Source organism: Pelodiscus sinensis, chromosome 1, assembly GCF_052426305.1.
Source record: "Pelodiscus sinensis isolate ZL-2025 chromosome 1, ASM5242630v1, whole genome shotgun sequence".
Lineage (NCBI taxonomy): Eukaryota > Metazoa > Chordata > Testudines > Trionychidae > Pelodiscus > Pelodiscus sinensis.
In genome coordinates this window covers 199316887-199331718 of record NC_143052.1, presented here as the reverse complement: position 1 = coordinate 199331718, position 14832 = coordinate 199316887, and the positions used below count along the sequence as shown (strand labels likewise).

Sequence of the window (14832 nt, the reverse complement as noted above, 5' to 3'; positions counted from 1 at the left end):
AGATAGAAACCAATTTAAAATCAACATAGTACATGACTAGTCAAGTTATCAAAAAAGGCAAAACAAAAGTGAAGTGCATTAAAGCATCAAACTACAGATTAGAGATGTAATAGTATCGTCAATTAACCAATAAGCAAAAGCTTATCAGTTAATGCTATAGATGCATGCATTTCCCCCTTACCCTGGCCAGTAAATTTTTTAGCAGGCTGACCAGCAGCCTACCTCAGTCCCGGCTTGCACCAGGTCTAGGATCTACCTCTGCTACAGCTCTGCATTTAAAGCATATTAGGAGCCAGGAGGGAAGGCAGCCCATCTCGGTTCCAGCTCGCGCTGGGTCTGGGAGCTCAGACTCACCCCCCAGGACAGGGGCTACTGCCACGCCGCACTGCTGCCTCTGTATCAGACGCAACAATGTGGGGCAACAGGCAGCCAGTCCACAAGGGGAGCCGATTTTTAAACTGGCTCCCCTCGTGGACCAACTATCGCCTGGCACTCCACACTGCTGCTTTTGTATCTGAGGCAGCAGTGTGGAGTGGCAGTGGGCTCCTCAAGAGTGGGGCTGGAGCATGCTGGCTGCTGGGTCTGCCCTTAGGGACTACAGAATAGTCGAGTAACCGATAAGAATCCATGAGGTAAATCCACTGTTCAATTAACTGATATTTATAATCAGTTACAGATGCCAATACATATCCTTGCCTTAGAAAGAGCAAACACTTTGATAATCCACAAACAGCACAAAGAGCAGAACCATCCTTCAACCTCATAAATTCTATAGTATTTTTAAAAATTATATGAATTATGGTCAAATATAAAAGGTTTAACTAAAACAAAAAAAGTGACTATATGGTACTTTTACAAGACAGAAAAAATTACAACACGCAGTCAAAATATTTTGTTGGGCACACATACAAAAACAGGTCTGTGCAGTGCCCCAATAGCGCTTCAAAGATATAAACACTAAAAGGAGATAGGTTAGAAGATTTGAGAATAAGTACTAGAATGTAGGCTTTCAAGTGCTTATCATTCATAAGGCATGTCACAAATACATTTTAATTTATAATTAACTTTATAAATTAAAGTATTAACTTAGTTTATAAACATGCCTATATAAGTTAGCCTATATATCTAAATACACAATGTTATTAAGCATTTTGACTCCACAGGAGACTACGGCCTAGCAAATTGCAATAGAGTAATTCTCTAATTTATACTACAGGGACTCTGCTAATAAACTTATTGAAATTGATACTATTTGACCCTAAATCTAAACTTATTAGATTTTCTTCTTTTACAGTGAAGTTGAAAGGTAATTGAATTGTTACATGAGCATCGTTTGTATTCAGCCTACTATTGGCATTAAAAAACTGACAAAATAAGGTCACTGCTATGCTCATACTCTCATTCTAGACTTAAAGTAGTAAATGCCTGTGAAGCAGGTGGCTAGAACCTGACAAGCCATCTGTGGAGATCCCCTTGAGCAAACCTTAAGAGAACTGCATGTGACAACATTTAAAAACTTGGCAGCAACAGCTCTGCTCTCAAAGTCAATAGTGATGCATTTTTGGTATGAAATACAGCAGTAGTGGAATGACATTTCTACAGTGAATTGTCAAGTCAATTGTTAGGGGACTTCACTTAAACAATGCAACATGGAAATTTAATTCCACAAATGAAATTTCACTTTAAGTGGAAGTTCCAGACATCACCATTCATTTTACAGAACTATCTGCCTTTTTTTTTCTAATCCTCAGCAGGCACTGCAAGAAGTTGTTTACAGTAAAACTCCAGTGGTCCGGCATCCAATGGTCCGGCACTACTGATGGTCCGGCACCATCTGGAACCTGGAAGTGCTCTGGGCAGCCGGACAATTGGAGCTGCTCTGTCCCCGGCTTCCACGAGTCAGCCGCTGGTCAGTTTCAGCAGTGGTTGACTTGGGGACGCCTGGGGCAGAGCAGCTGGGGTGCTGCTGGGTTGGTCCCGCAGTGCCAAGGGGCGCATCCCCCCTCACTCCACCCCAGACCCCTCATAGCCCCCCCTTCCGATAGTCGGGCATATCTGATAATCCGGCACTCCCTGGGTCCTAAAGGTGCAGGATTATCGGAAGTTTACTGTACTATGGTTCAATGATTTAAATAGCTAAGAGATAAAGAAAAGAAGTTACAGAACTTTTAATGTTTTCAAATAGCAGTGCAACAAACTGGGAAAGAGAGCAAAGGCAGTGCACACTTTTCCCCAGTTTCAAACAATATCAGTGAAACCAAGTCAAATGCAGCAGTGTACTACTGCTTACAATTCCTAAAATAGGAGAGAACCAAGTCAATAAATCATCTGCATGAGCAACATTAAATTTTGTGCAACATTAACTGCAAAGCCAGCAGTTCTGAAACTGAACAAACCATGTACTGATCATGCAATTCTAGAGCAGTTTATGATATCTTAAGCAGCTTCTTCAGTTATTAATAGGGTAACTTTTAAGTATCGTTCATAAAACTAATGTGAATCACATTAAGAGAAATTTTCCACAGAAAACATCAATTATTAACTGGAGTAAGAAACATATTGTGTTTGAATTCTATTTTAAAGTATTTTAATTAATGTGGTGAAATATGTTTTAAGTGAAAAAGAACAAAAACCACAAACTAAAGAGGTAAATTTCAATAAAATATTCATTTCCAGCATTAATCACTTCTCTAACACAGACATCTGTAATGCAAAATCAGAATTTAATGCAACTCCAAAACTCATAATATGAAAATTATCTTGATAAAAAGTTATGAACTATAACTGACTCCATGACCTAACTAAAACACTTTCAATACAGTTTGCACAAATTTGTAGTTCAGGAAGTACAAAGCACTATTTCAAGTATGTGTGTGGGCGGATGCCATAGATTTGTCCTCCTCCCACCTTCCCCTGATCCTTCTCTTTCCCTTTTTGGACCCAGAACCATAATCTCCGCTACCCAGACCTCCTGGTCCATGAGCCCCTATATGCCAGGCCCTTCAAATGTGAGTGACATTAAACTATGGCTCACAGGGACATAGTACCATTCATGCTTGGTCTGACTACAATTATGTCATAACAGGCCAAATCTGATTGGGTGGCACTGCAACTTTGCACCTATGAATCCCCAGTCTATGATACAGTTCATAACATGGTATCCACAGTGCCATTTAATATTTATGCAGATTTGTCCTTTGACTTTGGATTTTATGGTCTCAAGACTGCCCAACCGATTTGTGCTCCATTTCAATTAAGTGAATACACATTAGATGTGATCACTAGTGTAGGACTAAATTATAGAGTATGGTGATCTCATCTGTCATTGTTAGATCTATACTTCAAAAACATCATATACACCACACAGATGTAAAGAACCTATCCTCACTGACACTGGCGTTGTGGTCCTGTTTAAACAGACCACTACCGGCTGCTAACAGTCTCTGAATTCTGGAACGTACACAGAAAATGCTGTCCATAGTCTGGCCCAGTGCCTTCAATGCTCATAGAACAGGGGTGAGCAAGATACCTCTCGCAGACAGGATCCAGCCCACAGACCACCCTGCCGGGTGGCATGCACCAACCACTGTTTTAAATGCACGATTGCTCCATGTGACTCTCTACTCTTCAGGGAAGGGGACTGCACTACCCTCCATCCTCAGCGCCTATTGGCCGGAATCAACCAGCCAACGGGAACGGATAGATTGGCCTGGGGAATAGGGGGGGCAGCAAAAGCCTCCCCCCTCCCCGGAGCTGAGCGCCACATGGAGGGTACAGCCTACAAATCTAAGTGATCTGGGGCTGCAGCAGGCAGGGATTAGGTAAGCGCCTCCCAGCCAAAGCCTACCTCTGGCACCCCTGCCCCTCCTACACCCTTCCCCTAGGCCAGAATCTTCTCCTAAACCTATAACCCCCCTCCCAGACCTTACACCCCAAACAACCCCCTCCTTCTCCAAAACTCCATCTCAGACCCCACACCTGCACCGCAGTCCCTTACCCCATGCACACTTCTGAACCCAACCTCCATCCTAGACCCCATACCTCCTCCACAGAAAAGCATGGCCCCTGACCACTTTCCAAAATCTTGGAGTGCCCTCCCCTACCAAAAATTATTGCCCACCCCTGTTGTAGACTACTACTACCACCACCATTTTTTGTTGTTGTTTACCACCATCATACATCAGGGCCTACATGCCCCATCCCCATAATCCTTATAACTATCATATTAAAGAGCAGGGATGGGGAACTTTTTTTAAATCCAGGGTCACCAACTCTCAGAAAAATCACAAGTGAGAAGCAAAAAACCCCAAACCCTAACTGACGTGGGCCCCTAACTGAGAAGGAGAAAGACACTCTCCACATTCACCCCGCACACCAGAGCCTAAGGAGATCCTGGCTAATAGATTTTGTGCGCTTCACCCCGGGTATAGAGATAGCTTGAGACAATACAATATGGCAAGAGGCTGGAACTGATTGAAGACAGGCTGTAAACTGCGTAGGATTCAAATTTCTATGCTGTGACAGAAGTTATTTTTTCCCCACTAGAACAGTATCTACAGATGAACAGAACTATTCCAAATAGTGAACAGAGTGGGAAATCCCAATAGTTGTGTCTTGGAAAACAGAATCAAGCATCTGCCTTCACAAAGATTTCTCACTACCAACAGACATTCCCAGGTACAACTGATCAGATCTGAGGTAGTCTACGTGATAACAGAGACAAAATAGCAAACAAACAGGGTAAACATATCCTTTCCTTGGGTTTACCAAGAACCTCTATGTCAGTGGCACTGATATGCTGGGAACACTTTGCTCAGTCCCAAGAGATGAATCAAACCAGAGATCAAATTTAGACCTTGGCTATTCAACACAGAAGAACAAAAGGTCCTTTACAGCCATGACAAAATAACACCTCAGATTTTGCGATTTAGTTAACTAGTTGATCTTTAGATGCCACTTAAACATACCAATCTTGTGGGCATGATGACCATAAGGAACATGTCCATCTATATTATCTAATCATCTAAAACTATTGCAGGACTAGATACAGTTTGGTCCATTCTTGGATTATAGACATTCAGAGCAATGTTTCAGCATAGTTTGCAGGTGAAAATCTGTTTAACAAATATTTAGCTCAAAGTAATGTTACAAGGAATCATGTACAATTCCATATGACAAGGATGCATGCCAATAAAAAGCATTTCAGTTTTATTTTGTGGTATGAGCATTTTAGATTAGTATTTGAATAATTACGAGTGGGATACTAAAAAGCATTTATAGTCTAAGATTACAACCACATCACAAAAATAAATACAGCATGTAAGAAGATTTATTTTGGTAGGTTTTCATAGTATGTGCACTATGATTATGAGATATTTGGCTTTGTAGTTGTATCCATTTTAGTTTAATAACTCAGATATTTACTTTTTTAAATTGGATTGGCAGAGCCATAAGGAATACAAAATTTTAATTTAAAATTACTGTTACAAAGATAAGAAAAAAGTGAGTATTAAAGTTGTCTCTGTGTCTTTAACTTACACCATTGTGCTTGTAATCAAACAGTAGTATAGTTGTTTTGTATTAAAGAATTACTGTTCACTGCAGACTGGATGGTAAAAGATTTCATTTCAGTTTCCACTTAAGTGAAAATGTTCTGGTCAACCATTAGGAGCATCTGTCCAGGCCACAACACTGCCTTTAGAGATCCTTAAAACAAAAGAAATGAAACTGCTAAAGTTACTGTAAACTCTATACTATAAAATGCTGATATTCATGATGAAGATAGCAAGCTACTGTCTGAAAAGCTAACAAAGCTACTGGTTTGGTTTTGATTACTATAATTTTAAAAAAGTAACTAAATAACTGTAATACCTCTTTACTTCTATTAGTATTGCTATCTGGCGTTTTAACAACAATACGTGCTATCTTTCCCTCAAATTACTGTAATGAGGGGGGAAAAAATCAAGACCTCTTAAAACTGATCACCAGAAATCCTTAATAGATTTCTCCTACACTATTCTTGGGATAGGTCAGTAAAAACATATATTTTACTATATGATAAGTGACTTAATATGCATTCACCCCATTTAATAAGTAGTTAATCACATTGCAGTCTACTATATTTTAATATTCAATACAATAAGTGACAATGGCATATACTTGTATTATAAATGATGCTCAGATACTAAAGTGTACCCAACATGAGTCAAATACAAACGGTTGAACTTATGGCCAGCATAAGCAGGTGCAAGGCCACTGACAAAAAGACTGCACCCACTTATATCAACAGTGAATTTAATCTTCCGTAGTACTCTGGAGGTAAATTCAAAAAGGTATATTGAATGTACATGTAATTTCAACAGCATATTCTGCAAGGGACACAATGGTGCACTCTATAGGTGTGTCTAGACTACAGGGTTTTTTCGAAAAAAGTGGCCTTTTTTCGAAAAAACTTCCCCTGAATTGAGACTGCTGCTGCGTTCTTTCAAAATTAAATATTTTACGAGGAATAATGCCTTTTTTCGAAAGTCCTCTTTCGAAACAAGGTGTTCTTGAATGCAAACAGGGCTTTTTCGAAAGAGCATTCAGACTGCCTGGGTCCTCTCTTTCGAAAAAGTGGCTCATTTTTTCGAAAGAAGTGGCTGCAGTCTTGACGCTCTCTTTTGAAAAAGCCTCTTTCAAAAGAGGCTTGTAGTCTAGACGTAGCCTATGAATTACATTTGTACTTGTCAAGTATGTATTACAAAACTACAGATTCTGTTTACATTCACTCCAAATTAGGTATGAGCCTAAAGGACTTGCAACTCACAAGTCAGAATTTCAAATAAATTAAAATATATTAAATTAGTAAATGTCCCATTAACAAAATATGGTCTCAATTTGAAATAAAAATAAATTAAGAAAATATTGCATTTGCAAAATTATTAAATACATTGTAATGTCTATAAACCTATATTTTTTAAAATTAGAACTGATTGTACAGAAGATGCTTTGTTTCAAACTGTACAAATTGTATTGCCTGGGAGATGATTAACTTTTATAATAGCTTGTAGTGCAGGCTGAGAACTGGGAGCTGTAACCATCTGCATTCACATCTAACCAAAACAGGTTCAATACAGAGTCTCACACTTCCTATGCTCGCTACATATAGATAACAGGAATGAACTGACAGTCACTGGTACCATACAAACCATCAAACAGTAACATGGTTAAAAACTGACTGCTTCTCTTTTCCTACTGAAATCTAGTATTCTTTATTTTAAAAACAAGAACAAGTAATTTATGTGGAGTGATTTAAAGGTATTTAAAATACTGAAGTAGAAAAGTTGCTTTACCTGATGGAGTTTCTAAAATCCTAAGACAGTTGCTATGACTAAATTTCAGTGAAAACTATCAGGAACAACTACAGAAAAAACAACTTTTAGACAGTAGTATTGAAAACTAGTTTCACCTTGACAGATGTGACCTGGTAAGTTTTAGCATTTGTTAATTAAATCAACTTGAGCGATAAAAAGATCAATTTCCCCAAAAGTTACTTTGTCTTTATATAGCTCTTTCCATGGCATAGTGGATGAAGCAGGGAACAAACCACTTTGCTCTGTAAGACAGAGCACACAAAACAAATACATTACACAGCATAGCTGAGCCTAAATATACTGTATAAAAGATTGCCATTTAATATATACTGTGCCTTCTACGTTCAAAGCATAGCAGTAGAACAGTTCTGCTGGGATTCAACCTCTTTCCACACAAAGATTCCCTTAATTTAATATAGAATAAATCCATCTAAAGCTAAGAATTCCACTGGTCTTTTAAACAAAACCAGTCATTTATGAGATGTCTACAAGATCATTTAGAGATTCAAAAGGGACCACTATGTGCAGCACAGGTTCCTCTGAAATAGTAAGAATTTTAAATTCTGACTTTTTGGAAAATACATTCCATTCTTTAGTGAATATATTAATTTTCTCTGTTTAGATATTTAGAAGTTAATTTTCAGACAGGCTGATGCCTGGCTTCCTATTTTGCAACAATATGAGAACATGTACCTTTAACTACTTGATTTGTGACCTCAATAAGGCAACCTAGGGTCACAATTATTAAAATTTGCATCCACAAATCAATTATTTAATAATGCAGACTTGAAGAGGGTTAATGTTTTGTTTGCTCTGCCTCAGTGACTAATCTTTATGTTGCTTTCCCCACCTACTCCCTATATATTTGTGTTTTCAAGAAAATTACAATAAATTTTAATCATGCAGAAATGTGTTAATGTTGGTATACAAAACACACATCTTCTTGGGACAGTTGATGATTGATATACCTAGCTAAAACATCAGGAAGGAGAGTGAAGCAGCTTTAGTATGTATTTTTCTTTTGAAGAAATAGATCTAAAGTTTAGAATCATGTCCTAAGACTGATGTATCATCTCACCTCCTCCCTCCAACATGATTTTATTTTTATTCACTATTTAAAATCTCAATTTATAAAAAGCGTGTTTACTCACCAACTGCTGTTCTCCCAGCCACTCTCAGCTCTAGTTATAAAACCATTCAAAAGCCTTTTAAAGCATCCTGTGCCAAGGACTAGCTTTAGATATATTTATAGCAGAAAACGTGGCAAGGTCTAGATAAGTCGTATTAGCCTATTTAATGGTTATTTGGGGATTTGTTTATTAAACCTTTAATAACTTAAAAATAACTTATCTTCAGATCATCATTAGAACTTTTTGAAATGCCTCTAACATACTATTAGTTTGTTGGCAATCCAGCTGTTAAAGGCCTCAGGTTACTTTAAAAGAAAATAACTAAGTAGTATTAATTGAAAACATTAACGTGCCTTAAACATAAACCACTCAATCACAACAAACCATAATGATCTTAAAATAAAAGCCATTACATACATACACACTATTACAAATTCAAGAGTTAAAAGCTTCTGAAATTAAGACTTTAATAAACTAAATTTTGGTCCAAAGGATGATCAAAAGAAGCAAGTTCACATATAGGTTGTGGAAAAAGATAGGGAATATTCTTGGTGCACAGAAGTGAAGTGCCATTCTAAACAAAGGAAGCAACAGGAAAATAAGCATGAAAGCAAGAGTGGAAAAAGGAGATGGCAAAGGAGCAATAGGAAGAATAGGCTTAGCTCAGGGGGCAAGGAGGGAAACAATGGGAGATAAACAATTCTGCAGAATGCCGGCAAGCTAGGGAAGAGAGCTGTCTCAGTTTAAAGGACAGTCTTAATAATGTTCTCAGGCAGAAAAAAGTATAGACTCACTTATTTTTAAAATGTATGCACAAACTTGCAACTATTTGAGTCCTAGAAGCCCACAGAAACTTCATAGAGATTAAAAAAGTTAAATACAGGCAGTCCCCGGGTTACGTACAAGTTAGGGACTGTAGGTTTGTTCTTAAATTGAATTTGTATGTAAGTCGGAACTGGTACATATTGTAGGGGAAACTCTAGCCAAACATTTCTCCAGAGCTCAGTCTTATTCTCCCACACCTCACTTCCCTCAGTCCTTTATTCTCAATCTGAGGTGTCTGCTGAGAAAAGCCGCTCTGCATCTCCCTGGTCTGCTGTGGGGGGCGCTAGCTTTGCGTCTCCCTGGTCTGCTGGGGGAAAGCAGCTAGTGCAGGGTTGCCTCACCCCGTTTGTAAGTAGGGATCCGATGTAAGTCGGATCCATGTAACCCGGGGACTGCCTGTAGTTAATTTACAAGAAAAGCTTGCATTCAGAAAAGAAGTGGACGTTAAGTGTCCCAGGGGCTTATGGAATTAGACAGGAATTTCAATCATATGATTGTTTTTTTCATCTAAAGTTACCCAGCAAATGAAGTTTCCCAGAAGCAACTTGTAGGCGAAATCGAGAAGTGAACAGCCCAAGAATGCTCACCTTTGCCAACACAAAATAATACCTGAAATTACATTCATTTTCACATCCATTTTCAAGACAGAGGGGGAAAAGTGGCATGTACAACCACTAGATAGGTCTATACTTACATATAACTGCTAGGTGTTTAAATGTGCCACAATTCCAAGAAAAGATGGTAAACTTTACCACTGAGGAAAATTCTGCACACAATATTTTAACATTCTGTATATTTTGTGTGTCAAAATTACATGATATAATGACACCAGTGTCACCTATTTTGGTAATTTATTTCAAAATACCTGTAAGCAAGTACAGTAAAACTCCGATGGTCCATCATCTAACAGTCCGGCACTCCTGATGGTCCGGCACCATCAGGAACCCGGAAGTGCTCCGGGCAGCCGGACCATTGGAGCAGCTCTGCCCCCAGCTTTCCCTATTCAGCCGCTGCTAAAACTGACCAGTGGCTGAATCGGGGAAGCCGGAGGCAGAGCAGCTGGGGCGCTGCCAGGTAGGTCCCCTAGCGCTGTCCCTTGGGGATGCAGGACCAACCGGGCAGCACCCCAGGTGTCCCTGATTCAGCCACTGCTGAAACTGACCAGCGGCTGACTCCAGGAAGCCCGAGGCAGAGCTGCTCTGCCCCAGGCTTCCCGGAATCAGCCCCTGATCAGTTTCAGCAGCAGCTGACTTGGGGACACCTGGGGTAGAGCAGGCAGGGTGCTGCCAGGTTGGTCCCTACAGCGCCGAGGTGCGGCGCTGCGGGGACCAACCCGGCAGCACCCCAGCTGCTCTGTCCCAGGCGTCCAGATTCAGCCGCTGTTGAAACTGACCAGCAGCGGCTGAATCAGAGACGACTGGGCAGAGCAGCTGGAGTGCTGCCGGGTTGGTCCAGCAGCGCCGACCCTTGGCGCGGCTGGACCAACCCGGCAGCACCCCAGCTGCTCTTGGAGACTCCTGGGGCAGAGCAGCTGGGGTGCTGCTGGGTTGGTCCCGCAGCGCCTCTCCTCGGCACTACTGGACCAACCCGGCAGCTTCCCAGCTGCTCTGCCCCAGGCGTCCCCAAGTCAGCCGCTGCTGAAACTGACCAGCGGCTGATTCCAGGAAGCCTGGACTCCTGGGGCAGAGCATCTGGGGGGCTGCTGGGTTGGTTCAGAAGCGCCAAGGAGCGGCGCTGCAGTACCAATCCAGCAGCACCCCAGCTGCTCTGCCCCAGGAGTCCCCAAGAGCAGCTGGGGTGCTGCTGGGTTGGTCCAGCCACGCCAAGGGTCGGCGCTACCGGACCAACCCGGCAGAACTCCAGCTGCTCTGCCCCAGGCGTCTCCGATTCAGCCGCTGCTGGTCAGTTTCAGCAGCAGCTGAATCAGGGACGCCTGGGACAGAGCCGGACTATAGGAAGGGGGGGGGGGGGCTATGAGGGTGGCACCCCCCCTCCACCCCAGACACATCATAGCCTCCCCTTCCGATAATCCGGCATATCTGATAATCTGGCACCCCCTGGGTCCCAAAGATGCCGGATTATCGGAAGTTTACTGTATGTCTGTAATAATACATATAACAATATATTCAAGAATGTTTTTTACAGATAGATTCCTTTTTAGTCATATTAATACAGAACTTTGGGTAATAATTTAAACTTCAATGCAGAACTTTTCTTCTGAAAGTTTCAGGAAATAATGTGCAGGCTTGGGGGAGTAGGAGTTACAGAGGAGCACAGTGAGACTGAAGTAACTGCTGAGAAAGTCTGGGTGTGAACTTGGAAGGTTGTTGGGTACAGGTGGGAAAAGTACAGAACAAGATTTTTTGGGGTGTGTAGAAAAGGACTCTCAGAGAAGTCCCCCCCAGCTTATCCATAGCCTCTCCTATTCCACAGACATGTGCCCCATTCCCATGAGTCACTCCAATCCCATTATGTCCTTGCATCCCCATCCCATGTCCATCCACCCGACTCAAACACACCTCCCCCATTCTCATGTGTCCCTTGCAATCCTCTCAGCTAGCTCCATCTCCCATCTTCATGTAACCCTGCACTCCCAGTCCATATTTCTCTGTGCCCCCACCCACCCATCCCTCACCGCATGCAGCCCCACACGAGGGATGTAAAATCCTGTTTAGTTACTTAGCCGGTAGCAGAGTGGGACTTAATGTGGGGTGAGAGGTTTCTGTGTGGAGAAATCTGGAGGTTTCCACACAGAAACCTCTCACCCCACATTAAGCCCCACTCCGCCACCGGCTAAGTGACTCAGTGGGAGATCTGGACGAACAGGGGCTCATTGGGAGGACCCTGATGCAAGGGCAATGGGATTCTGAAAGGGATCTAGTTGAAGACGGGGTTCAGTGCAGGGGATCTGAGTGAGGGGATCTGGGTGCTTGATTGAAAGAGGGTCCAGCTACAGCTGGTTAGGCATCAGTGGGATCTGGCTGGCTCAGAGTAATCCAGGTAAAGGATGGTAGGGCTTCTCAGGATAAATGTTCAATAGGCCTGCTTAATGGGGGAGACCCAGCTGCTGCTGAAGGGACACTATATGGTAAGTATCTGACTCTCAGTCTTCCCTTTCTTTTTCCATCTCTCCCCCACCCAAATTCCCAGAGTCCCCTCCCAATGCCCTATTCCACCCCCATTGCTTCCCAAGGCCTCTTTCCTCCACCTTCTAGCCTCCGTTTCCCTTATTTTCTCTGTCCTGTCCCCCTCCCCCCATTCAGCCTCTCCACAAATACTCCCTATTGCACAGAAGCAGAGCACAACTGGCACTAGGACCCTGGAGATTGTGTTCAACTACAGACACATAACAGTGCTGAGAAGCCTCTTCCTTCACCTGGGAAACTCTGCACTTGCAGAAATGGGGGGGGGGGGGAGGGAAAGGGGAAGTGGCAAGTAACCATATGTGCCACCCCATGCCTCACCTCTGTTTGAGCAATCGCCTCAAAAAACTGCACCCTTGGTTTGCCCCAAACCCTATCCCCCACCCTCCGTCTTCCTTGCCACTTTTTGCAGGAAAACACAGGAAGTCAGTCAGCAGGGAGGGGTGCATTTTCTGCAAGCACACAGAATTCCCCCCAGGAGTAAATCTATATCTACTGAGCACACAAGCCTATAAGTCTGGTTGGACCTCTTGTTTAGTGTGGAAATAGACTAAAAACAGATTTTTACCCTTCAGAAAAATTCTATATGGGTCAGACCTCCCTGGTCTGGCACCCTGAGGATCTAAGCTGTCCTGGACCAGGGAGTTTGCCTAACCAGAGGAAGTTAATGCTCCGCTGCTGGTTGCTCCGCTGCCAGCTCCAGTACCTGGGGCTCTCAAGGTTAAGATTGCCCACCCTGCCACCTGGCCCCACAGCCAGATTTTCCTAGCTGGGGCTCCCAGACCACTGTGTGGCCCCGCTGCCACTGTGGAGTTCTCAGGGTTCCTCAGCCGGGGCCACTCCAGCCACATGACCCCACTGATGCATGGGTTTCCCCAGCCAGAACATCTGGAAGCCTCTGCTATCTGGCTGACTGACACTAGGGTTCCTGTGCCTAGCTGCTGCTGGTCCAGCTAGGACTCCGCACACCCTGCTCTCCTGGGGCTTTTTAGTCCAGCAACATCCATGGCCTTGCCGGACCATGGAAGTTGCCAGACCAGAGTCCCGGATTTGGGAGATTCAACCTGTAGTGTGCGTCACCAGTTTCCTTTTAAACTGGATTGTGGTCAGCAGAACATTCTTTTGCAAACATTCACTGAACTTCACACACACATACGTTCTCTCTCTCTTTCCTAGATAGTCATGACAAGTGCAACTCTGACATCTCTATCAATTTGACTCTCCTAACTTCCTTTTCCCCAAATCACATACAGCAGTTTATGGTTCAGAGGCTGGTCGATATTAAAAGTAACAGTAGTAATAATAATAAATAATAATAATAAATGCTTCTTTCCTCTGTCTTTTTCTGTGACAGACACTGGCTTTGCTAACCTCATCTTTTCTATTTGCAGTGTGCAACCCAGACTAATAAATAAAAATGTCAAGTCATTTAAACAGTCCAGATAATACAAAATAAAAATATAATAGCATGCATATTTACAGAAACCCTATTGTAGCTGACAGTAGGGATTTTAAAAAGCAGGTAATTGGGTAAATGTGTAATCCAAGGTCAGAGTTTTGAGAGAGCTGGGGAGAAGAGGAGGGGGAGCAGAAAGCAGCTGTGTGCACTAGGACGCAGCTTGCTTTTCTTCCCGTACCCCTGATAAGGGAGCGAGGGGAAAGTACTTGGATTCTGTGCATCTGTCTCACTTCTTGCTGGTGAAGGCAGGAAGTGAAAGTGTTAATCACAGAATCAAAGTACTTCCCCTGATAAGGAAGCAATGGGAAACACAAAGAAAAGCAGCACACAGCTGCTCCCCCCTCCTCCTTGCTCTCGCAAAACTCCATCCTTGGTGTAACCACTGAAAAAAAAAAACCCCAGCAGTTACACAGTTACCTGCAGCGCAGACTCTCAGTGCAACCAGCTCCCACCTGTAAATCCAAACTGAGGAACCAGCTGCTGTCACTGCACTGCTGCTTCTGATACAGTACCAGCAGTGCAGGGTGGCAGCTGGCTCCCCAGGAGGACAGCAGGAGCCTGCGTGTAACCGCGAACGTTAACCAATAAGCCCAGGCTTAAAGTTTAACCGTGTGAACAGTTAAGCAATCACATCCCTAGTTGACAGCAGTCCATCTAGATGAGTCCAATAATGTTACAAGTGTAGCATAGTTACTTTTCCACAACCTATTCTATTACTACTTTCTACTCTCAAGCTACAGTACTACTAGCTGCAGCTAGGGTCTTCTGATCCTGTAGCACGCACACTACATATGGAACTTCAAAGGCACAGCGCAGGGACCATGAGCTTTGTGAGGCCATTTCCAATTATCTGGGCTTTCTGGTGCTTCACCTCCTGGATTTCCATACTCAGGAACAAGCAAGCAAGACACTGACGTAGG

The 14832-nt window shown here is 42.8% G+C and overlaps 1 protein-coding gene across 9 annotated transcripts in view; it reads right to left on the bottom strand.

The window, feature by feature from the left end:
- The window catches only part of CASK (calcium/calmodulin dependent serine protein kinase), a 357337-nt gene that overhangs the window by 303049 nt on the left and 39456 nt on the right, over window positions 1–14832 (bottom strand). The window contains exon 1 of one of the 9 annotated variants that reach the window (XM_075912904.1): window positions 5539–5558. The exons of the other annotated variants lie outside the window; for them this stretch is intronic. Within the exon in view, the coding sequence (XP_075769019.1) occupies window positions 5539–5543 (5 nt within the window). The 5' untranslated portion in view covers window positions 5544–5558. Of the gene's footprint in view, window positions 1–5538; window positions 5559–14832 lie in introns of those variants that run through there. 9 annotated transcript variants of the gene reach the window in all.